The sequence below is a fragment of the Anopheles darlingi genome, chromosome 3, assembly GCF_943734745.1.
Source record: "Anopheles darlingi chromosome 3, idAnoDarlMG_H_01, whole genome shotgun sequence".
NCBI lineage: Eukaryota > Metazoa > Arthropoda > Insecta > Diptera > Culicidae > Anopheles > Anopheles darlingi.
The window spans coordinates 18,243,967-18,270,074 of record NC_064875.1 but is presented as its reverse complement, the minus strand read 5'-3'; the positions used below and the strand labels follow the sequence as shown (position 1 = coordinate 18,270,074).

The 26,108-nt window shown below is 47.4% G+C and overlaps 2 protein-coding genes across 3 annotated transcripts in view; one reads left to right on the top strand and one right to left on the bottom strand.

The window, feature by feature from the left end:
• The window catches only part of LOC125953398 (guanylate cyclase 32E), a 46,459-nt gene extending 24,474 nt beyond the window's left edge, over window positions 1-21,985 (bottom strand). Inside the window, exons 1-2 of one of the 2 annotated variants that reach the window (XM_049682953.1) lie at window positions 21,855-21,985; window positions 20,013-20,377 (exon numbers count right to left, since the gene is read on the bottom strand). The gene's annotated coding sequence lies outside the window, so the exon portion shown is untranslated. Of the gene's footprint in view, window positions 1-16,379; window positions 16,440-20,012; window positions 20,378-21,854 lie in introns of those variants that run through there. The other variant, XM_049682954.1, reaches the window with a different exon arrangement.
• Window positions 21,986-22,777: 792 nt separating this feature from the next.
• The window catches only part of LOC125953386 (kinetochore-associated protein 1), a 6,934-nt gene continuing 3,603 nt past the window's right edge, over window positions 22,778-26,108 (top strand). Inside the window, exons 1-7 of the mRNA XM_049682923.1 lie at window positions 22,778-22,873; window positions 22,946-23,181; window positions 23,255-23,668; window positions 23,733-23,923; window positions 23,989-24,434; window positions 24,511-25,728; window positions 25,877-26,108. The exon at window positions 25,877-26,108 is cut by the window's right edge and continues 392 nt beyond it. Of these exons, the coding sequence (XP_049538880.1) occupies window positions 22,778-22,873; window positions 22,946-23,181; window positions 23,255-23,668; window positions 23,733-23,923; window positions 23,989-24,434; window positions 24,511-25,728; window positions 25,877-26,108 (2,833 nt within the window). The remainder of the gene's footprint in view (window positions 22,874-22,945; window positions 23,182-23,254; window positions 23,669-23,732; window positions 23,924-23,988; window positions 24,435-24,510; window positions 25,729-25,876) is intronic.

Below are 26,108 nucleotides of genomic sequence, written 5' to 3'. Positions count from 1 at the left end.
ACGGTGTGAGGTGCTAGCATGGCTGTGATCAGTCGCAGTTGCCTTACAGAACTTAACGTCCCCTGCCAGGGAGAGGAATCCCTTTACGTCACGCGTGAGTCTGGTAACGCAATTGTGTAATCAAGTTATACCGAGTACCACGGAGGGCACTGAGGTTCCTGATCATAACTTGTGCAAACTTTGTTCACATCTATTGAATCCTGGCGGTCAGGGAATACGGTGTGTGTGTGTGTGTGCCGTTGATTTGACATTTGATAAAATGTAGTAACTACCTAGAACGTAGCACCCACATGGACCAACCATCAGATAACCGACCACAAGTCCAGAAAAGTCCAGAGAAACTATTCGCTGCTGGTAATGGCACGGACAATGTGTGTCTGTATGGGTTGCTTTTCATTCAATTTCCACATCCAGCACTGTACCTGGTAGCCCCCGGTTGCACCAACGTCACCAACGCAATTGCGACTTGTCAATGGGCGGGAAAACTTTGTCTCGACTCGACGCGCACGATCCGTGCGTTTCAAAGTTTAGTTACATATCTGTAACACATTTACTTACTGCCGGTTGACTGGACAAAAGCCGGCTGCCAAACTCCCACCAGGACCACGGAGCACCTTTCAGAGCAGCCGGTCGAAGCATCATTCCACACCATTACGCCGCACACGATCGATGGTTGTTGGGGAGGGGGATCACATTTGCATTCCCTCCCCATACCCCCATTTTTGTCACTGCTTTTCGGGGGAGTCCCAATCTGTCCTTTGGGGCCCGATTCGTGCAGCCAAATTGGAATTTAATCTCGTGTCGAACCGAACCGTCCTCTCTGTCAATGCCATCGATCGACGGGAACGACGACGGCGACGACGACAACGACGGCTGGAGAGAATAGAAAAGATGCCCCCCTCCTCAGCGGACAGTATAACTTCTGTCGAACATGCCATAGCTTGTGTTGTTTCTCCGTTGCTGGAACATGGTGACATTACGGGATGGAATAACGAAATTCCGACAGAATTGTTCCAACAGTTGACAGTTTGACTGGGAATGTTGTATTCAATTTGCAAAAAATAAACTCTCTCGTTTTCTCTGTCTCTCTTTTGTGGTCTCTCTGACTGCAACAGAGCAATCCTTTTCCAGGAAAATGTTACCATTCAAGCCTTGGGAAGAGAATTAAATTGTTTGCTAAATGCATTTCTACACAGATTAATTTCAAAAGCCAAATACTTTCGCAAAAGTATTTCAAATGACGTCAAAACGTTCTCGTATAGTTTTTTCCTGGCTAGACACCACGCACCAGAGTACAGCTCGCCTAAAGCCCACCGTGAAAACTTTCCATTTCGAAACGCTGACCATTGCCGATGGCTTTCATGTGCCATTTACCTCGGACAAAACTGTTTCCAAAAAAAAAAACAACTCGCAAAACCCTCCATTTGGTGTTCCGGTGTTGCAAATTAGCATTTGTTCTTGCATTGGCGGCCGGGGGTTTACGCGAGATGACCGAACCCATATCACCGGCCCCGGACAAATAGAGGGCAATGGGACAGGGTTCGTACTCATTACCATTTTGTTTGATTTAGAAGTCAGCCTCCTCGCTGGGCGGGTAATTAGTTTGCGGCTGTTTCAATTAGAACTTTTGAAAGTGACACACAAGGAAGCTGGGAATAGACGCAGGCACTGTTTGAGCCGTAAATGAGGTTTAGGGATCAGTCGGTGTTAAAGAGTTTTGGCGTAGTTTATTTGTCCATGAAGTTAATTGGAGAGACGACATAGTTGTATGCTAAACATAAACTACACATTGAGCTTCTGAAGTCTTCTTCTAGTGTAATCCTCTACAACACGTACTCACCGGACATATATTCGCACGTTTATCTACCATTTTGAAAACATGAAGAAAAATCTTATGAGTCAACGTGAACCAACATACGATTACTATCGCATATTCCTCGCACCTCATCGAACGTCACCATAGAAACCAGAGAAGTGCATCAGAATACTGAGATCACACCAGCTGTCTCAAACGATTCGCCAACCAAACGTCACTCCTTCTGTGCAGATGACAGATGTGCGTAGGTCTAGTGCGGCGATACAGGTTAACCACTGACGCTTGTCGGCCAGTAATTACGCCAGTAATATACATATACAAAAGTGAACATGCAATAAAAACCATATGGGCCAAAGGCTGGAACCAGCGAGGTGGTTGAGATGTTGCGGTGAGGGGTGCTTTGATTGGTCACGCGACTCCTTCGCGTGCTGCGCTCGTGCGGGCACACTTGTTGCGATGCGTGTATACCACCAGATCGTGCTTTCGGTTTTATTGCTTGACGCGTTTAAAATTTTATTGCACCAAAAGGGTTGTTACGCGGCCGCCCCGTGAACGTGTCTGCAACTATGTTTCTCACTGAAGGGTGAAAGGGGTGTCGCGGTATGCGGTGTCACGGATGGTTTAATATTCTACAACCTCAATACAATAGGCGCGGCGCAGAGTAGGGGTTTGTCGCCATCGGCCACCAACCAACCAACCCAGCTGCTGGGTGCTACTGCGTTACGCGAAGGCAAGAACCGTTTACTGGGTGTGATTGTCCCGTCTGCCCGTCCGCCCGCCTGAATAGAACACTTCTGTGAAGCTGAACTGACACACGGGAGGGGCTAGTGTCGGATAGCACAGTGAGCGATAAGTGGTGGAGCCTCATTTTTCATGCACCCTTGAGTGGCAGATAATCAGATTCACGCTTTCGTTTGACACATTCCGGTTAGCATTATTTGAAGCGCAACTAGAGCGCACGTGTGTGTGTGTGTGTTTTTGAATAAATAAATTAATGCGATTATTAAGCAGAAGACATTCTCTTTTTTGTATTTTGTACATTTTTCTACAGGCTTTAAAAGTTTCCTCAAACGAAAATTATTGTGCCAATAGATTTCTGATGGATAATAAATGTTTCAATCAGCAGCAATATAAGAAAATATTTTAAACTATGCGGACAAATCTCTCCAATAACAATAGACAATAGGAGTAGGAATGACAGAAAGAAAAGCATAAGCAACCAACATACATTTCTTCAGATTGACTTAGAGCAGCTTCTACAGCTTGCAGTAACATGTAAAATATATAACATATTTTTTACAAAGAAATTTATTTTATTACAATTAAATAATGTTAAACGTAAAATAAATATTTTGAACATGACATTTAAGATCAAAATTGAAATAAATGCATCGACAATTATGCAAAAAAGAGTTTAGAGAAATGGAAGCTGTATAAAAAAAAATCAAATGATGAGCCTCATTAAAAAGGAGATGTGTTACATCAAAATAAGATATTCTTGAAACGTTTTCACAGAACTTTACATATCTAAAACTGATATGCCAAAAGTGCAAAAAATTACACACTAATTTCCTTTTGCGGCTTAAAGCTGCTTCTAAACATTGTAAATTTTATGCTTCACAATTCCAAACCATATCGTTTGGTTCGCTTCGTTAGTATCATTTAAAAGAAGAGCGCACTGTTGAAAGATGATAATGATCTCTTCATTTTCTAGGCACATAAAACCATTCAAAAAATGTTTTGATTTCATTATTTTCGTAAAAAAATAACCCTCGACCTCACCTTATCGTTACACTGGTGGTTTCTTTTACTTTCTTTGAATAGCTCACCATGATAAGGTGCCGGGAGTTCGCATTCCCGTTCCACTGTCACACTTGCAATCACTTTGCAAGCGTTGCCCCAGTTAGGCGCGTCACCTCAAGTAAACATCACAAGTACGACCTAACCTCCCCAGTAACAGCAGCAGCAACACCCTCAAGTACGTTCGCCCTGTCTAGCCTAGTTGTCGATATGATAACACCGATAACGAACCCGCAACCCATGTTTCGGTTGACTTATCTAGGAAATAATAATGAAACAAATTACAAAGCATCGTCTGCTACCCAATTTCCCCAACCATCCTCCCCAAACCGTCCTCCATCGCTTGTAAGTGGCTCAATCGAAAAGCAAAGAAAAAAATAACAAACTTAGAATTGGCCAAAGATAAATGTGGTCACCCTCCCCACGAGGCTTCACCGTGGTCGGTAAGATAGGGAAAAGTAAAACACGCGGCCCCCGCCGAGAAAACCCCAAAAGTTTGACGCTTTCTTCCCTACCAAACGGCCACGGTGACCGAACTCAATCATAACCTTACTTTATTGATGCGCCCCCAAAATATACACCCGAATAATTAACCTAGATTTTGGTGGCAACTGAAACTGCTGCCTTTCCTTCTAGACCACTTGGAGATTCCTTCTTCTTTCTGTCTGTGTTATTCCTTGCATTGCTCTTCGACCGCCTTAGGTAAGGTCAAAAGTCGGATTTAATATTATATTTTTACCTCCGGCTAGAACGCGGTCCTCGCAGTCGAATTGCACGAGCTGCTCCCGATTTCTAATCCACTGGAGCTCGCTATCAAGCGCCCAATGACCTCCTTCTTGGCGAGTCACGCACACCGACCACCACTAACGCTCACAATTGCTCACCATCGTCAGGCAGACGAGGAGCTAAACAAAATCAAGTCAATAGCACCATTAGGTGGGCCACCGTGGGCCCAGCACAGCGAATGTAATCCTGGAAGGGATTTGTTTGTTGTGTGCGAGCTTCATGCGTTCTAGGTTAGAATTAGCCCATCCTTTCATTCTCCTGAGGTGGTAGAACAGGAAGCACTTCCTGGATTGGTAGTGGCCGATTGTAATGACTCAAACAGCATACTGTGCAAGCGAAATACTGCGATAGAACCGCGTTCGGGCCATTCTCGACGCCGACGACTGAAGAGCTGAGACACTGAGCTGACCTATAAATGATAAGGCTTTTACAATCAAGCCTCAGCTACGTAGCCTTGTCTAGACCGCTTGACCAACTTGCTGCTCCAAGTGGCTTCAAGTGCAAAGTGGAACACGCCAGTGCGTGACCGCTACCCGCTATGCTTGTCTACATCATGGAACGGATTTGTTCTACCCGATGTCCAAGCCAAGGTAAACACTAAATTAAATTTCGCTTCATTTGAAGACAAATCCAATTCCCTGCGCCAGCCTGCGAGTTATCGTTGGTAGCAGGTTAAGGCCATTCCAGTCCGAATCGGAAATCAAATTTAAAACGGAAACAAAAGCTCCGAATACTCAGCATCATACGTCCGAAAGGTTGTCATTGTGAGCAAAAGGCAGCAGTTGATGAAATTCGCACACACACACATTTCAAATCCTTTTCCACTGATCCTCTTCGAGCGAGACATCGTCTTCGACTTCGATTCCGAATGCCGGTATCGGGACCAGAACGAACGAAACAAACGACACGACAAACGAGTCCCACGCCATGAAGGTAAGCGTTTAACCCTCCGATAATAGGGCAGGAACTGCGATGCCACCGGCCAGTCGATACTTTATGAGGTGGATTTATTCGGCCAACTTTTCACGCAAGGACAACCGGTTCAAGGGTGCCGGTTGTCCCTCCAATGCACACGGCTATGGACAACGACAAATCGACATCCCGAAAAGCTGCTCACCAGATTGAACCATTCTGGACCCCGGGGTTCGTGTTCCGGGGAAGCTTCGGAATTCAATTTTGCACTTTATGATTTTTCTTGGCCATTGTGTTTGTGGGGCTGAAAAGTAAAATAAACAACAATAAAGTTGCCGGTTGCAAAAAGGCAAGGATTCACGGGATACGGCGTACCATCGACAAAACACAAGAGTTTCGTGGACGAGCACATTTGTTCCACGCGGACCGTGTTCTTGGTGTTTCGGAGGAGGGTGGTTTGTATCGAGTAAACAGTCCAAGTTATGTCCCTCCTTGTCCGTGTGTGTGTCTGTGTGTCTGGTGCTGCAGAAAGCACCCATTCTTGTGCTCTACCCTCTTCTTTATCTATGATCCGCGATTCGATTTTCGAAAACCATTAAAAGGTCCAACGGTTGCCATCTGTAGCCTGTAGTGTTTCCGACCTCGCTTGGAGGGAGATCGATCCGTCCGTCCGTCCGGAGGAGCAGAAGCTGCGTTCGAGCTGTAAGCGAAAATCAATAAATATGGAATCGTTGAAAATGGCATCCGGTATTTATGGTGCATCACATCGAATGTGCATCTCCGTCGGTTGCATATTTGTCTAGCTCACACCAACGACCAGGCGACGGCGAATGGAATCCATGTCGCGGTCCCCGTTCCCATTCCCTCGGACTCAAACTTCCTAATGTCTGTTTCCTATCGACGTGTCAGGTCGGCGAAGAATGGCACGCCGGCTGCAAAAGCGAAACCGCTTCTAACCATAAGTTATGTGAGATTTTCCAGCACGGCGTGAAACAATTTACGTCGAAGGACATCAAGCATTCTGTGCTCGTCCTATAGGCATCGTGGCCTAACGGCGTTCGGAAGTCGCGTGCTAGGCTGTGCTGTGGTCGGCTCACGTCGACAGGCCATTAACGAGGGGCGGAGGGGAATGTATTGCACAAACTGACCACGAAGCCACGTGATGATGTTGAGGCAAGTCAGTTAGTCGCTTTACGGCATTTATCGGTCGTGCGAGAGAGGGTTAGATTTTCCGAGCGTTTCTTAAAGTGGTTGGGATTTTCCCGTTTTTGAAAATATGTAGCAGTTGCTGTTTAAAAATTATGAAAATGTAACCTTGCAGTAAATATGATAAAAAGGCTCAAGCATCTTAACATATCAGTATAGAAATGATTTTTTGCAGAGCAAGGCACATAATCGCATAGCATCAAACTTTTTTTTGAAAAAGATAATAAGTTCGAATAAGTAGATAAATCAATAGGTTATCCTATTGACAAAAAAGGTAAATAGGTTTTTAAAAAATTATATTTTTTATTTTTAGATTTTATTTTCACAAACTGCGCCAATAAATTTGATCAAAAACAATTATTGAAAAGCGTGCCACTATCAACGTTTAATGTGCATGAAACATGCAACGTCTAATGCGCATAACGAGGACATGGCAACAGCCACTAATGCCCTATCATATTGCACAATGAAAAGATAAGATACTGTAAACGATGCCAAAAAATATGAATTTATTTCCCATTAGACTGATCCACCCCATCCCCCCAAAAACCACCCGTTTCGCCCACCACAAACACGCCGACCGGGAACCATATGAGCCATCTTTAATCTTGATTACTACCACACGGCAAATCGATCAACCAGCCGTCCATCAATCCTCATTCCCTTCTGTGCCTTACTCCAGTGTTTTCTTCTCCTTCTTCTACTACTGCTCCACAACCGACAACCTCACGGAACATATGATGATAATAAATGGCGCTCTGCTCTGTCGTTGCCTCCGCGGAATGTGATGCGTTAATTGATGCGACGCGTTTGACATGATTGCGGTCAAACCGGCTGACAAAAGGAGCGTCGTGCCCGACACGACGAACTTTCGGCGCTTTCATCGCTCTGCCCCGTATCATTTCGGTTTTTGGGTTTCTTATCGTTCGGCGATTCAGTAAGAAGGCGGTGGCTTCATTTGCGTCGCCATTCAAAAATCCATTCGCCCAGATCATAAATCAATCTAAATAAAACGCCCCGATTCCGGAAGGTCCATCTGATCTGATGAGCGAAGGCCGTACTCGTATGTTAGGCGAATGGTTTTTTTTTTTTGCGATGCTTCTGACCTCATTCCATCATCTGATTAGCGGCACAGAGCGACAACGTCCTGGGGAAGGACGCTCCATTTGGCTAACAGGGAATGGCCCGAGGGAATGAGCGATTTTGGAACATTTTCCCCATTTCGCATTGTTGTCCCGTTGGCGCCGGGAAAGTGTAAATGTTTACATTATTCGTCAATCGTGCACGGATTGGCATGTTCTCTGTTGATCTCTGAGCGCAACCAGCAACACCTTAACACCTCGCATAAATCAACGTATTTCTGTCTGCTTGCTTTACGATTTACGCGTAAAAACAGATGCTAAAGCTGACACAATTTTTTGCCACAAACACATGTGACCGTGTGGTGCACAAGGAATCAGAAACAGCAGGAGGAGGTGTCCCTTGAGAAAGGAACAAGCTTCACGTCCAGGGAGCAAGATTTTAGGTCATCTCACCATCAACGCCATCTCCGTTTACACCACAGCTCGTGTCGAAAAGAAGCAACGAATCCCGGGGAACAATCGATTAAGAAAAGCTTCCCAAAAGTCCTTCCTTAGCACGGTCAGCTGGCTTGGGGCTCGGAGCAGGGCAATCTCGCCCCCAGAGCGTGTGCCACTTCCGGTACTTCCGATACAACGAAAATCAATTACCAGCAGCTGCGAGCTGCAGTCACAATTACGAGCAGCAGCGATCCATTACGAGGCTTCCAGTCATCCTATCCGATGCCTGGGCGCGTCCCATTGTTGGCAGGCAGCCCACATTTCTAATATCCCTCCTCGGGTGGCCATGTGCATTGTGCGGAGAGAATGTTTTCATGGAACGGAAAAGCATACCGAGAGCATACGAGTAAACCAGCAGTTGAATGCGACCGGAAGCTAGGGTAACTATAAAACTCGTATGAAACGAAAATACATACACGCTGCCAGAACGTCATGGGCACATTGTATCATATCAGTGAATCAATGGTTCGCATGACGTTCATGCTGTCCGTTGAAAAGGAATTCCATTAACAATGTTACTTGCATCGCAATGCGACCATCGCATAGAGGCAGCATTGGAATGCAGCACTAGAATTGCACTCTTCCAAGAAGTATTCAAATGGAACTACGGAGAGCGAAGCAAGGCGCTCCATTTTACTCTCTCTCTCTCTCTCTTCCGATTTATTCCAAAAATGCACCCGCAGTTCAAGTTGCAGGAATGTTGGCAAATATTTGAACATTATTCTCATAGTTCGCTCGGAATTTCTCTGATCATTTCATCTCAGAAACTGTGTCTGCAATGCATTCCCATCTCCTATTTCGTTGATGGCGCGTGACGCATTGCTGCTACAATTTCAAAGCTCCCAAAAATAGACACAAATCATTCAATAATAATTGATTCTATTTCCATCTTCTAAATCATAGATACACTTTCCTTCTTCATTATCGTTCCACTGCCTGCTAATCATGAGCACATAGCAACCAAACTAAATCCTCCACGATCTTGAGAATACCGTTCGTTGGCTGATTGCTAAAAGCTTCCTCGAGGGTATGGCTGCGAGGCATTTTCAGGCAATTGCTTCTGCGTGTCTTTTCATCGTCTTTCACCGCCGCTTCGACGACCGCTTGACAGCCGGGCAGCGGAATCACGGACACTTTCATTTTCGATGAAATGCATAATTTATATGCAGCTCAACCAGGGGCCCGCAACTTCGATCCGCACGAGCTGCACCCGAACCCTTGGGTGCCCAATGGTTGACCGAAAGTTCGTAGACGAAGTTCTGAACTTTGTGTCGAATTTCGGAACACTTAATCAGTCAATCAAGAGGACACAACACAATCGTTGTTATTCAAAGTTCAACACCATCGTTGTTATTCAAAGATAAACTCTTGAACTTATCTACCACGTACGGTTAATATAATAAGCTCCTAACATCTTGTCTCCAATGTTCTTCTCCTCAAATTAATCTTATTCTAGTCAGCTAACGAGATCAAGCTACTTAGTACCCAACACGAAATGCACTAGCAGTCATCTCTACGCCTCTAGAGGATAATGTGAGAGGCGGAACGCTGCCGCACGATGGTGTGGTGACAGTGTGCATATCGTGTGCATTCATCGTCTTATCCGTACTGTCCGCGTTGGGGCGTTCCAAGCGTTTTATCAAGCGTCTTCATTGCAGTACCACCAACGCGGTGGAAAGGGAGGTGCCGGGCGACTGATTGTTTGATTTTACTTTTTCCACCTTTTTGTTTTAAGAAAGGCACGGCACGGTATGTGCACTTTGGCGAGCTAGGACAAACCCGGAGATAGGGGAAAGCAATCAACCACTTCCAATAACCTCCCTCCCTGGGAAGGAACCATGTAAATGTTTTTTCAGAAGTCGGTGTGTATCGTTGAAGTTTGATTTACTTTCGGAGAGTGTGTGTTAAGTGGGATTAACTACAAATTTGCTTTACGCTCACAACATGGTATCGTCTTGGGATCCTCCGATAACTGTTGCATCCATTGCGGATTATCTTGTTTATTTATAAATACTAATGATAATGCAACGCAATCGAATCGTGTTTGTTTGCCTGGCACAAGCACTGTAATCCCATTGGAAACGAGAAACGGGGTGCATTCGATTATGCATTCGCTGGCGAGCATCCCCTTTCCCCTGCAAACCCCCTCTGTGGAGGTCTGGCACGCCAACCACGCAAACCGCAGACGAAACCGTACTCCGGTGCTCTCGTTATGCCAGAAATGATTATTGGCACTTAAGATTTGCCATTCCCGATACGCAAACACACACACACGAACACAGAACGGCGCCACAGGTGGCACCCGTTGTCTGTCTGCCGGCATGCGCCATTTGTCCTTTCGCTGGCTGGCGCACTGTATGAGCACACAAAACGAGGGGGGGAAGGGAAGGAACCATTGCGCTCCAGCACCGTAGACGGTCGAATGCAATTTACGTCAACGTACCTGCAAGCGGTAGGATAATGCTGATGATGATGATGACGATGGAGACGAAGACGACGACGAGGACGACGCGGATTTTATGATGCTCTCCGATTACGCACCGATTTTGGGCACCGAGAGCGTGCCGTGGGTGGTGGTTCTCGTTTGTTGACCGGCGTGGAATTTTGATTTTTAATTTATTGGATCCGGGGCGGGGACCCGGGAACTGGGAGGGTGGCTTTGGGTCTTTATTAGGTTCGAACCATTTTTGGAAAATGGAGCAAACATCCGAAGCGAAACGATCGCTCGTAAGTGTCGTTTCCATGCTAATTTCGAAAACTGTTGTAGCGTATTGTTCTGCCTTTTTCTGCTTAGCGTCAATCGAAATATTATCGTGTGTGGTTTTAGGGGGAGCAGAAGTAAAAAATGTCGTCAAGCTGTAGTCATGGGATGGTTATGAATAATGCTTAATTATCCAGATCACTAATTCTGTGTACTTAGTATCTTATTTTTTATACAATTCAAACCTTAATTTCCTAAATAAAATTATACCCTCATAAAAAATCTATTTTGTGAAAATAAGTCCTTCGCAAAATTGATCTACAATTTTGTTATTCTTTGAAATGTATTTGATTCTTTTCGTTGTTTTCTTCCTTTACTTTTATGCTGCAACACCAAATCTTATGTTTTATCAATTCTCCATTATGCTTTTATGGATTAAGAATCCTTTTTCATTTGAAAACAATATTCCTCGAGCTATATCTGGTTCTAAAGCGGGCCACACAGGCGCAACATTATCGGTAAATGTTCTAGCTTACTTGGATTTATTTGGCATATTGAAGACATGCCAAATAAGTAGGCTGCATAAAACACTAGCATCCTATGTTAGCAAGAAGACGGCGCCATTACCACATTACAATGCCATCAATATACTGTCCATTAGCCTTGCCATTTTTCGTAAAATCCAATATATATTGAAAATGAGCCAAAAATGCTACTAAAAACCCAACTCGCATAATGTTCGCATTTCCTCGTTCGCCCCAATGTCCAAAACGGGGGATGGGGGGGACACCACATTGTACCGCTTTAATAAACGCTTTCCCGGTGATTCTAGCCCAACAACCAACAACCGGGGCGAGCAGCTGCGCTCGCAAATGCCAAAAAGGAAGGGCTCAACATTAATTATAGCCAACCAGATAGCGAGAACATAAATCTCCCTTCCGACCGACCAGCACGTTCGTGAATCGGTTCCCAATCCCGCCACCGCAACGACCGACCGGCTACGACGGAGGTGGAAGTTATTAGTGGAGCAAAGAGATCGCGTTTATGACGCATCCATCGCCGCGCATTAACATCGCGCGGCATCTCGGTGTGCGTCGTCTGGTCTGGCTGACCTATTTCCGGTCCAATGGGTCCCGGGACCGGGTTTATTTTTCCATAACCGATTGCAGCTGTGCCCGGAGCAGGGTGCGGGGGGGCGACGCCGTCACCGACCATCAGACCATCCATCCGGACCAAATGAACCGTAGCCAGCGCCACGCACGCTCGCAGTCCGTTTCGGTTCTTAATGGCCAGCATTCGAGAGAGAGAGCATTATGTCTGCCACCGGGCACCGGGAGGGCGGGTTGGCGGATCGGATGGCAGAGTGCAGTGCTGCGGATCCGGTGTGGCCGCTCGAAACAATCGAGCTCATTCGTTGTTGCTGAAGAGGAAGATCATGTTACATATCTACATCCGCACTTATGCGAGATCCGGCCTCTTAATCAAAGGAAGCTATTCGGATTCGGGCCTACTGTGTCTTAGAACCGCAGTCGCTAAGTAACTCTACAGCTTCATCATCAGTTGATAATGAAATCCATAAATTATTAATAAAAACAATTTCATCAAAAACCGTCTTTCACGTCTTAACACTTTAGCGTTCGATGCAATTTTGTCCGGCTTGGGTCCTGATCGTTTAATGCCGGATTTATGTTTAGAACCGCAAGAACCTGCTCGCCATCTTTATCGCCATCACCGTCATCATCGTCGTCGTCGTCGTCTTCGCACTCCATTCGGTTTCAAACCGATGCTAAAGTGCATATGAAGTGGCTTCGCTTCGATTGATGTGCAATCAAGCGAGATGAGAAAAGCGTTTATTGAAAAGCGAACCCAACCACCATGCTATATGGCTTACTGAAACCCCAAAAAGCTCATAAACATGGTTCACTAGTGGTCGGTCGCAACAGTGGTCGGCCAAGCACCAGGCAACCTACACACAACCACCGTTGGCTACCGCGATCCGTCCGTCAGATAGTTAGTAGGACGCCCAGCGCCTGCACTCCACACGAAACACCCCGTAATGGCCCGAACGCCCGAAAACGCACCCAACCCGATGGCTGGCCACGATAACCTCAATGACCCATAAATCATCCGGTGCCCGATAATTAACGCCACCGTACTAGCCGTGGGTGCTGTATGCAGCGTGCAGCGCATATGTACCAACCAACTGCAACCAACCGCCCAAGCCGGCCAGCCAATTGCCAGCATTCGTTTCAGTGCCGCGAAACGGGCTCTGGCGGGGCGGGGCGAGGTGCTTTTTGTCAACCCGACCCCAAGCAACCGCGCGGACATGTAATTATGGCATAATTTATGGTTAATTTGAATCATTTTAATTTGCTTTTCCAGACCGGATTCCAGCCCCAGGCGCACGCCTCGGGACGAGCGAATGACAACAAACACATCCCCATCACTCCCATGGGACGCCGCTGCTCTGGCCTCCGGTGGGGGGGGGGGGGGGGGTAGAGCAAACGGGGTTGTGGGTGTTTTGTGGGTGATATTGGCCGATAATTGAGTTATGCTTGTCACCGGAAAAGCCGGTTCCAGCCGGCTCGTTAATTTCGGAGTCGGTTTGCGACCAGCGCTGGTTTTTGGCGAGTGCAAATGCAAATCACGATAGGCGGAAACAGATGTGTTTGTGTCAATGAAATAAATCGCAATTGCTATTTTACTCTCCATATAGGCACAAACCTAGTCTAACTATGCTTCAAGGACCCTTTAAACAATATATTACGGGTAGCCTGTTTCAACATGAAAATTTGCTCAGACGATACTTCTGAAAACCTGAAGCTAAATTAAATGTTTTTCTCTCTTAAAATGTTAATTTTATCGAAAAGGACGCCAGGATACTAGAAACATCCTGGCGTCTTTTTCGATTGGTTGTTTTACTACAACAAAACATGCTACACAATCGTTGAAATGAAGCACATAAAAAATGCTTCTTCTAGCACACAACTTTTGTAAAATTTTCTTTTTCAGATAAGCGATTTGTGCGACAAAAGAGTTATTGATTGTAAAAGTATTTGTTTCGATATCGTTGACATATTATTCAACGATGATTTACTTCGTGACGTGAACTTTAGGATGCGCTCTGCTTCAGAAGCATTCAGGATACAACGTTACAGATGCCGGTGTCCGTCTGTCATGCTGCCATTTATCTGTGAAACTTCTACTTCATCAGCAGACGAATTTTGCAATTTTTCGTTGGAAGAACACAAAGTGGTCAACAACTTTATGTGAAACTAAAAAACTGCACTATAAAGAGACAGGACAGTGTACCTTCCACACACACACACACACGCACACACATACACTCATAAACGGTCCATCTTGACCCCCGCGGACCCGAACGAATTTCACGATTCATTTCCACATCTGTGTGCTTCTCATGCATTTCATGATGCTGACGCAAATCCGGCTACCATATGGCCTTTCACTTGGCCACTGATCCCTTGGCGGATTACCGTTGTGGAAGATAAAATAAATAATAAATAAGCATCAGTAAGCAGACAGTGGAGACCGAACCGAAACCACCGAAGATGCACTACGGTTCATGCACTTCCGATAGCTGCCGCTCCCTATTGCTTTTCCATAGCGAAAGCAACCGAAAATCGGGAGCAACAGCAGGGAACGAGCAGGGAGTTCTCATGTGGAGTATGCTTTCCGTCCGTGCACTCCAATGCCACAATGCTTACGAGTTTGGTGCAGCGATCGCATTTACGAGCAAAAATGTAAAACACCGGAACCACCGTTTGAATTGGTTATTTAAATGACCCGCGGATCAGATGCGAGAGCGCGCATCGGATGCTCTAAACCGACACAGCATATCATATCCAAACATACGCACACACACACACGCACACACACACACACCCATAGTGAAGGTTCTTTGGCTGTTTGGTGAGCAAACAAGAGGGCGGCCGAGTGCACGAGGAAAAGGAGAATTTAAATTTCTCACGAACATACGAAGTGCCCTGAGTACCGCCACACCACCACCACTATCGACCACCATCTGCCGAATATGTGACACACCCGGGGGCCAGCACCGAAAGAAATAGGTTAATGTCGGCCGCACCCTCCAGCCTCACCGTTCCAGCCTTCCGCAACGCCTTTGGCAAGGTTAGTCTGGTAATGCTGCTGGTAAACATGCTCATAAATACATGCCCGCTGCCGACAGAAAACCAGTTGCGCCACAAACACCCGTAACCCGCCCGAAGAGTGTAACTTATGGCCATTTGCTGCATGAGGATGGAAGGAGAAGAGTCAATAAACATATGAAACATTCAATGTTCAGCCAACCCCAGCTGCATCGGCATCGATTGCATTCCAAACGCAATAGCAGCTACTGGAATAGTAGCACCACACAACCACTTCCTGACCTGACCTGACCAGGGGTAAACGATTCCATTTGCGACGATTATAATCCGCCTTCCTTCCGCGTCAACCCCGCGGGAAGCAGTAGGATGGACAGCAGTAGGACAACCAAAGACAAGGTTGTTAATTTGCCTACGATCGCTATTAGTGCCTGTCAATACCAGGCGACGGTATGGCTGGATCGCCAAGGCGGTGCGATCGAATCGCGGGCCGGACACGACAAGTTTTGATCGGTCGCGTTCGCTTCGCTATCGACGGTGTTGACAGTCTTATGAAATCCGCTCCGCGTCCCCCTTGCAAATCGTATCTACCGACGACCGGTTTCTCTTTCTCTGTTCTCTGTCACCACAGATCGGTTTTGCGTCTGCAGCGTGGCGGTAACGAGCGAACCAACTGCAAGGCAGCGAGACATCGAGACTGCATCCGGAATACTCTCGATGGGGGGAAAGGATAGATGAGATGCTGCATCGAATTAGCTAATGGATTGGTTGTGATGGTTCCGAGCCTTTGGTGCTGCAGTAGCTGATGCAGTCGGTGTAATGAGTAAACAGTTTGTTTTGTGGCTTCTTTTCTGTGAGTTTCTGTGCCTTACATTTGACTGCGAGGAGGGTTTAAAGTTCAAGTTATCCGCAGTATGTTGATTAGTTTCTCTGGAATCTAGAGTCTCTTCTATAAACTATAAAAGCCATAGGTACATTCCCGCACTTCCATACGGAAACATCTAGGCATATTCTTAGTTGCAGTGGATAGTAGGATTCTCAAAAGTATCCTCTCAAAAGAGCTAGATCCCCTACAGCCGTGTTAATCAATTGTGATGCATAAATAAGGAACATACTAAGACAGTGACAGTATCAGCATCTGGTTACTAATGAATTAATACCACGAATTCGAACATGACTTTCCAACCTGTCACAAAGTCTACTCGTCACTTGTCTGAGTCGGATAAGTAAGTAAGAGGCATAAGGCTGTATTGACCTATTTTCTGCCCTTTCTCCATTCGTTTTTATCCCTAGTATTGAGTATTATATTCAGTAAGTATTCAGTATTTGCACTACTTATCGTCTATGCTATGGCAGCGCTCTCTCAAAGATTCTTATCACAAATTCAAATGAATCTACTACTTATACAGTTCCTCTATTGGAACTTAATCGTCCAACAATAATCGGCTTACCTATGCAAGCGGAACCAACTTTACATCGCACAAGGCAACGCCCATACACCTGGAACATAAACCCAAACACACACACACACACACACACACACACACACACACACACACACACACACACAAAACCGATCCTCGTCAACGACAGAGACGAAACAGTTCTGCGCCGATTGCGACGTCAGATCTGCAGCTGGGTGACGCTGCCACTGCAACCGGATTTGTTCGCAATTAATTAGCTACCTACATCTGTGTACCGCAACAACAACAACAACAACGAGAGAGGGTGTGGTGCCAGTTCGTCAATCCACCCAAACGCCTCCCATCGCCTGCTGCACCAAGCATGACACCACACCGTTGGGTGTTGACATGTTTTGTGGTTTTTGCATCCCGACATAGTAGGCGAACCCCGCCCCAACAGCACACGTTGCGATGCAACCGCCCGTACGCTAGCTCCAACCGGCGACAACAGCTAGCATGATGCATACGATGCGTTCGTTGTATTGCGACGAATTTCCATACCATAATTGCGTTGCAGTTCGCGGAATCCGACAACTGGGCGCATCCAATTAAACCTACCATTGTTAGCCAGCTGCACCTGGTCGAGCACAGGTGGAAGTTTAATCCAAACTGTTCCTCGCATTGTTTACCAGCAATTCAAATGTTCTGGGAATGCTATGAGGAACCCTCATAGGAGATCATAGCGAACATAAGGATGCTGTCGAACATAAAGTCTATCTATACTGCAGCAACAAAGTACAATACACAGTATCTGCGAAACCTGTCGAGATCTTCGATTACAGGCACCTACAATATGCAGCTCATCATACCGAACACCGGTCAACAGCGGCGAACCGTGTGTTGATTGCTTTTCCTCTCCCTGAGATTGGCATTCTCAATCGGCAACCCATATAAGGAAGCCACCACAATCCATAATATCCTGCCATATCCGGCTCATTCGATAAAATCCGTCCGAACTCCGTCACGGGTGAGAGGAAAAATGGCCAATAATAATAACGCCCAAGGATCGTCGACGTTTGCCAAATATGTGGTGGCTGTCGGTCGGTCGGTCGGTTTGGCACGATCGAATCATTTCTGCCCGATTAATTCGGCAATGCCCGGGCCACCTCGGCCCTGATTGACACACGGCACTCCATCTACGTCGATTCTGGCATCGCCTGGTGTGATATGTGTGTGTGTTCCTCCTCCTGCTCCTCCAGCATCCAGCACATTAGGTCTCCAGCGAACCTGGCGAAATGTCTGTCAGCGAAAAGCGAAACAAAACCCCCGGCCTTCAGCCATCAGTTACGACTTTGTTTGCACGAACTGCTGACTCTCTCACTGTTTCTCTTTCTCTCTCTCTCTCCCGATCTCCTTCACCTTACCTTCAATCACGGTTTTGGATTCCACAATATCGCTTCTCGAAATTATTCGCAAACGCCGTCACCGTCTTCGTCGTCGTCGTCGTGTCTCGAACCCTTTCCGTGATCGAGGTGGCGTTTCAGGCGTGGTTCGTTCGAGGTTCACTTTCACCGGCCACCAACTACTGCTGCTCGTGCTGTTTGTCGAGGTGGTGGTGTGCGGCTGTGACTGCCAACCCAAGTTTGGGCAATAGGTCAACCGTGGGCTGGCGGTCCGGGTGGAAGGCAATGCCTCAGGTGGGCCTCATGCCCATACGCGCGTATGTGAGCGCTCGTTCAGCACCGATCGCGAGTCAGCATCCGCCGAAAATCCGCGACCAAAACGTACACTATAGTGACTCTTGTCTTAGCGCGGATCGTTTCGTTTGAACCTTGGACGCACACGCATCCGTCCACAATCCACGTGTGTGCTGAGATCTTTCGAGGGCGAGGCGAGTGTGCGAAATCTGACCCTCGGTCCCGATTGACAAGTTGATGGAAGAGACCGTACGACATGTGAATATGCTAAGTCAATTCAACGTTGCCTGTCTAGGGTCCATTTTACGCACTCACCGAAAGTTCATCTTCGCACAAACATCAGCGTGGTTGTGCAGTAATAACCGTCGCCATTTTTAGCGTCACTCGTCTGTAGGTGTCCTACGAATCTATCAAATCTTCTTTCCTGCGTCTGCTATTACATCACCTGAGGTAAGCTGAGCGGCTGCGGTTCGGCTCGGCTCGACCGGAAAGTGCTGGCGCACTGATTCATTCATGTCCCTGTGCCGAAACAAAAAAAAACCGGTAAGCCCAAAAGTGGCGAAACCCAGACCCCGGCAAAAACGCACGTGAATTCGTACCGGGGTCTAGCACGCGACCAACGCGGTGTTTTTTTTTGTCAATTTTGCACTCCACCTGATCACTGCCGTGGTTCGGGAGACTGGTTCTGTTTCGTTCGTTCGATGCCTTCGCTCGTTTCGACGGTCTTTTTGGGGTGGAGATAAGATTTTACGAGTTTATAAGTAAATATGGGATTTCTGTTCGGTCAGCGATGGTCCAGGTCTAGTGGTCCCCCCAGTGTTTTGACTTTTTCCCGGTGCTTGGCGTTGTTCAAGGACCCTTGAACCGGATTCAATAATGGGTGGTTTCGATGTCGAAAGGCGAGGCAAAGGCAGTCGATGTCATCCGTTGGCCGGCGAATTTGCGTCACACCAGAAGCAGCATTGCAGACGGATGGAGCTTTTATAGGCGCCAATCGTTAACGATCGTTGATGATCGTAACAGTAGCCTTTTGATTCCTCTAGTATGATGGCAGTATTGCTATGAAATGAAACCATTTAGATCAATCCATTGCACATTGCAAAAAACGTTATTAAGATATGCTTTACAGTAGAACACAACATGCTGATCCCGTTGATTGCATCGTTAAGCGAAAAGCGTAGACTCGTAAGCGATCGTAAAATTTACGATTCCGCAGGAAAAAAACGCAGGAAAAAAACCTATTTTAAAAGACGGATTTCTTTCCTCGAACTTACTCGAACGGTTTGCGCGCTCCGAAAACCTTCGAACCTGTCGGTTGACCCTCGCACAGCCGGTGAAACGCACTAATTATCGTTATCTCTCTGCCATGGCTCTGCCTCTTGTCGATGTCGTCGTCATCGTCGTCCAAGTGGAGGGACCCGAGGAGGGTAAAAAATTAAAAACGACCTCGTTTCGACAGATGTGGTTAACGATTTGCAATCCGTTAGATTTTTACGACGCCAATACCATCAGCACCACCCTGGGTGGGGTGGGGGCCATTATCGCGCAGTCCTGTCCTGCAATAAACGAAACATAGCCTGGCGTACTGGCGGTACGCGTACCGCCGGGGTGCGTGAGCATATTTTGCGCTTTCCGTCGGTGACGAGACGAGTACGCATCATCGCTGCTGACGAACCGCAAAAGCGACAAAACCGATAGCCAATACCGTCCCGCTGACCTAGTGGTTCTATTAAATGTTTTACCACCATCATCATTAGAACGGGGAATCGTCAGATCACCGAACCATCATCGGGAGCGCTGGAATTAAGGCGTCCCATTTATGGATCCGTTTTATTGGATTCTCTGCCTTTTTAGCATAATTTTTGCACACGGTTTGGCATATTTTAAGCTCAATTGTATCTCAATTCCGGTAGCTTTGAACAAAGTTAAAATGTAGTTCTACTCAATACATTCCTTTATATAATGTTATATAGCGTTTACTTACCTCTTCCTAAAGTTCCATTCACAGTTTCTCTCTGCCTCTAAAATATTTTAATGAGTTTACACCTTTATTTGATCAGCATTTAAACACACACACACGCACACAAACAGGAATGCTGACGGAGCCACCCCGCATGTCTCACAACAGCTTCACGTCTGCCACTCCACTCCAAAACAACTCACCTAATTTGCACACTTTTCTAACCTCATTTTGGCCTAACTTCATTCGTCACTACAAGTTATCTTATCGCACTGCAATCGGTTGGCAAGGTGGCAAGCAGATTGGATGACGCCAATCCGACTGCCAATTACTGATCGTACGTGCGTGCCACACGCACGCAAAGGTCTCCGTATTCACTTCCTTTCGCTCTGCAACATCACAATTTTAGATGAGGTGATGGCGTTTAGTTTAGTATAAACAACGTATAACGGGAGATGAAAGCGAAGCGGAATGTTTTGCTTTAATTTTCTACATTCAACACCAGAAATCGATTCATTTTAAAAGAGAGCGAGAGAGGAAGAGTGAGGATTTAACTAGTGTTTAGCGGGCGCCCTAACGATCGTCTGATCGTCTTCCCGTGCGAACTACGAACTGCGTGGTACCCGGGATGGCGGACACATGGAGTCACCTCAAAAGCAACGCCTTCGAAAAGAACTAAAACCGATGCCGGGGACCGGGGTTTACCGTACCGCCGCCAAAGCGCCAAACCACCTCGATCGCTCTGCAGACACCGACATCATGTGTTAGAAAATGGTTGACATGGCAGAAGCAAAAAGTGAAAAGAAGCGGCCGGCGTCAACAACCGCGTTTCAACACCAGACCTCTACGGAGGAAATGGAGGGGCGGGGGTGCTACTAGTGACGGACTGCGGGGAGACTAACATGGGGCCAACCAAGCGTATTCGTGTTTATAAATATCACAAAATACAAACACCACGCGACACACACTCGAGAAACTTTGCGTGAACGGGGCATCGCCGGTCTTTGACATTTTACGAAACTGACCGACAACGTTGGGCACCTGTGCAGCAAGAGGACGGAAGTGTTCGCAAGTCGGTTAGTTTACTGGTTCTACGAAAAAAATGGTCACAGGCACAGATGCCGGAATGCAAAGCAAACCCCTTCCAAAAGCCGGGGCCCTTGCGTTGCGTGATTGTTGCAAATGAAAAACCACTACGCACGCACGCATAGACCTAGTGTCGCCTTCGATCGTTGTCTCGGTTCAAACAACAATCCAACGTCCAACGAACCCGTCTGTCGAGTGCACGGCTCACTCGCGAATCGTGGCCTCAAACACCGCTCTCGATGTCGGTGATCCGCCGATCGGCTGATGATCGAACGCATGCAGCCGAGTAGCGAACATGGCGACGCGGCGCCGCGTGCTCGTTGCACAGCAACCGAACGCTGCTACCACGCGCTGTGACAACTTTGTGCAATATGTGGATCGCTAGAGCGGGTATTAGGGCGATTGCCAATGCCAGAGAGTCTAATTATCGGCTATAATTAGTAAACCGGAGCGAGGAGCTCGTACTGTTCGGTGAATGATAACTCCGCACCGGTGTAGCGTCGACCGGTGGCGTATCGGTGCTAAAACAGAAATTACCGCACCAAAACTAGTTCCACGTGAAACGATCCATAAAGTGCCGCGGGGCCGCGTCTGCAAAAAACAACCGTCAAAAACTTCGACAAACCCCGCCAACGTGAAGCGGAAGCCACACCACCTTTCTAGTCGCACTCGCACTCGCACACACACAGGACACAGCAGCAGAGAGAATGTGCAAATTATGTGCACTCGAGTCGCGCACGCACCAGATCAACTTTCTTCGTCAACCGCGCTAACCCCTACCGTAAATTGCAGCCAGCCACTACTGCAGAGAAGGGAGCACCATGCACTTGCACTCGATAGGTGGTCACGCATCTGCACGCACTCGGGCAACGATGGACACTAAGCGAACGGTGGAAGCGCATCCGCTTCCACGAAACCGCACTACAGGACTAACTTAAAATGTCGGACTGGGGCGAACGCGAACCCACCACTACCGAGCGCCAGCTGAAGCGCGTGCGATTCGTGCCAGATGCACGAAAAGTCGGAGTTCCCCCCCACCTGCCACCCAGCACTATCTAGCCGGCGACACGAAGTTCGTGCAGGCCGGTTTTGTGTGGCCGTGCTGGTTTGTGTGTGCTGGTACAACCGGAAACCGGAACTCTTATAGGCGCCCGAGACCTTATCAGGTGTTAAACGAAGGTACCATGTGCGCCGTCGTGTTGCATTCGGTTCCACCGAGCACCGAGAGTTCGGCTTTGTTTCCACCGGTGGCGCCGGCTATGCGAGTATTTGCTAGCAGCACCACTACCCGAGATTCGCTAACCGGCCAGGGATAAGCCGCCCAGTGGGTCAATTTGTGCGAACAGGTACTGATCGCCGTGGTCTTCCCGGTGTCGCAGTGCGATCAACGGTTCTTCACAGAATCAGTCTTTTCTAAGTAGAACTTCCACCGTTCTTATTAAGCTTCAATATTTTTACTAGAAAGCGAAAATGTTAGAGGTTGATGGTCTGTTAACATAACGAGCTGAAAAGGTGTATACACTGTCATCCACGCGACCACTTATGATTAACTCGAGTTTACAGTGATGTTCGCCAAAACAGCAGCACGACATGGGCTACATGGGCCTGCCAACCGTTGGAAATTTGAGCGTCCCGCGTTCAACAACAAAAAAATCGGTAACATTCCACATCTTCTGTGTTTCGAGTGAAAATTACTCAAAAATATGTGGTCATACCTTGAGCCCGTGTCCACCATCGACGAGTCGATCGTTGGAGAGTTCTGTACGAATGGTTTGCTGCGTATCAAAAGTGAAACCACGGTAAGAATTTTAGCCGATGCCCCGGTTTTCTGTTGCCGCCAATATTCGCAACTTCCACTACCTGTCTTCTAGGTGCTCAAAACGCCCAAAATCAGCGGGATACTGCAGAACGGACGACTGATCATATCGATCGACAGAGCGTTGATCCTGTATCCGGACGAAAAACGGTGCAACGATGGCAACTTCCTGGACGTTACCCATTCCGTGGAAGCGATCGCCGTGTCGACGAGTGGGAACATAATCGTTAGCGGCCTCTTCGATGGCACAATTCTGGTACTGCACATCAGTGGCATCACCTTGTTCTCATTGTAAGCCCCCACAATCTCCTGTTTTCGATTGTTGCGAATTATTCACTCATTTCCTCGCCCTTCAATATTGCAGCAAAATCGACCCAAGCGATACGGCGAAGGATGATAACGGGGTAACGTTTGCCGGGATTGCGGATGAGGGCAATGGTAGCTACCTGATCCAAGTAGCTCTTGGCTCGTTGTACCGAGTAACGGTGGATGAGGCAAAGATTGTACGTCAGCTCGCGACCATCAGCCCGGAGCAGCAGGACTCCTTGGCTGGTATGTTGCCTGATTGTGTGAGCTGCGATCGATTGGTGGGAAAACACTTCGGAGTACCAATCAAATGCTTCATACCGATGCGCCAAGCGGAACTGTTCGCTTCTCCACTGATCGCTGCCGCCAACAACGAGACGGTGTACTTCATTCGAGACGAATACCTAGAGAGAGTGCTACTTAAGCCGGAGTATGGTGGCGTGAAGAAGATGTACTCGCTGATGAATTTAAAGTAAGTATTGGGATCTTTCCATCTTTGTTGCAGTTTAAAATTTTCACAAAATGTTCATTTTCAGCTTTGCACTTACCAACAATGGACAAATCTTTGAAATCTGTCCTTTTACGAAGCTCGTCTCTGAGCTGCAGTACTCCTTTCGCATCGATGATCTCGTCATTTTGGAGGCATCACTGGATGTAATTGAAATGCTGATCATCACCAAGACCGACGCTGAGGGTCGTAAGTTGATGAAGATCGTCAATTTCCCTTGTAAGTATTGCAGGCCACATGATCCCACGAAATCCAGGGAGGAGCTACAATGCTTCCACTTTTAGCCATGGAGCTGAAGCAGGAGATGGAAATGTCGGAACACACGTGGTTGGTGCAACAACCGAAGAATTCGGCCAACATTTACTACATCGTCGGTCATACGCATCGGGAGCCGGTGGTGCAGGAGATCGAGTTGAAAATACTGTCGGAAACCGATCCATCGCAGCGGTTGGTAAAGCTGATCAAGATCGGTCGACTAGACGAGGCGGAAGTGTTCGCATGCCAGTTCGGGCTCGATGTGCAGCTGGTTCATCAGGCCCGCGCTAAGGCGCTACTGGGTGAGCTCTCGACATCTGGCGACATCGAGACGACGTTCGCCAAGCTGATGGCCGCTCTGGCCAACGTAAACGATCACGCCTTTCTGATCAGTATACACGACACCCCGATCAGTGATAGGAACATGAAGAGACGGTTTCTTCAATTTCTACTCACCAAACTCACAGCTACGGAGGTTTGTTGTACACGTTACGCAAGGTATATCATGGCTAAATTCCTCGTTTCTCAATATTTCTCTCAATACGTCTTAGGGGCCGGAAATGGAATCGGTGATTGAAATCAACGAGAGAATGCTGCGCATCGAAACTCTGAAACTAATCGACCCGTATGATATCGATCAAGACTGGCAGCAGTTCGTGTACCATGATAATCTACCCCAGCTCTGTACCGAGCTCTTTCAAAAGGACATGGATGCGGCCTGTCTTATCTGGTCGCGGCACATCGCCTGCATCCTACCGCAGTTGGATGAGGTCAAGGTAGCGGCCCTTCTAGGGCGCATCCCGAAGGAAACCTCGCCCCTGCACCTCGTCCAATGGTTGCTGCACTTTGTCAGCCCGATACTGCACCATCATCCGCAGATGATGCATCTGCTGGTGCAGTATATTATCGAGAAGACGAAATCGTATCAAAAGCTCGCTACCTGGCCGATGGTGGGCCTAACGTTCATCGAGGATGTCATCAAAATCCTCGAAGACGTTCAGTTTCCTCTAATCGATCTGCGGCTGCAGTACAACAGCAACATGGACGAATTGCAGCGGTTGGCGAGCGCCTTGCGAGATCTGGTAACGTTGAAGCAACAGTTCAATCTGCAAGCGAGCCTCGATTGCTACATGCACGAGGACATCGAAAGTACGGCCGTTCGACTGCTACAGATTACGCCGCTCAACCTGCTCAACCGCATCGTCACCGAGTTTCTGAGCAAATTCTTCATCGGTAAAGAGGCATCCCTGTACCAGCAGATCGTACGGTACATTCGGTTTCTGCTGGCAAACCAGTACAGCAGTTTCTGGGATCAACGGTGTATTACGCTGGTGGAGCTGCTATACGATGAGCAGCAACAGATGGAAACGGTACTGGCCATTCTGAAAGCTGCTCCGGTACCATGGTCTCCAACGATTGCTTCCCTGATGAAGTATGCTGCCTGCGATCATCCGATCGCGGAGGAGATCGTTATGGCGCAAAACTCCCAGACCATCAAGTGCTTGCAGATGAAGTATGGCTGGAGCGTAAAGGCACAGTACGATCCTAGGTTGCTAGTGCAGCGGGTCCTCACGTTGCACAAACCGGAGATGCTTACCGATATCGAGACGATCGTGCGAACCACACCGGCCCTAGCCTTTTTTACCGATCTAAACGTGATCGCTAAGTTAGCCGAGGCCGGTGAAGGAATCGTCGCAGCCAAGTATCTAGACGGACTCGAAGAGACACGCAAAGCGGCCTGCTGCCAAGGCGCCATTGGCATGATGATCGTAAGTAGTGATAATTTTTTTTCTGGATATGTCAGTTGCGATACGAATCGATATACGTTCATCCATACAATCATAACGAATGATAGAGTTTCAAGCGCATAGCCTGCTGTAGATATATCCTTCATCAAATGTGTTTCTTCCGGTGTAGAATATGGTGGATGCTGGCAACACACTAGCAATGGCTTACCTAGAAATACTGCAAATGCTGAAGCACCGAGCCGATCCGGAGCAACAGAACGCGATCCAGCAAATCGTGCACATCATGCAGCTTCGTAACGAGTTTGGGCTCAACGTAAATCCTCAGGCTCTAGGCAACACAACCAGCCGAAAGGAATTGCTGCTCTCTGGCATCCGATTCATTCTGAGCAAAATTCAACACA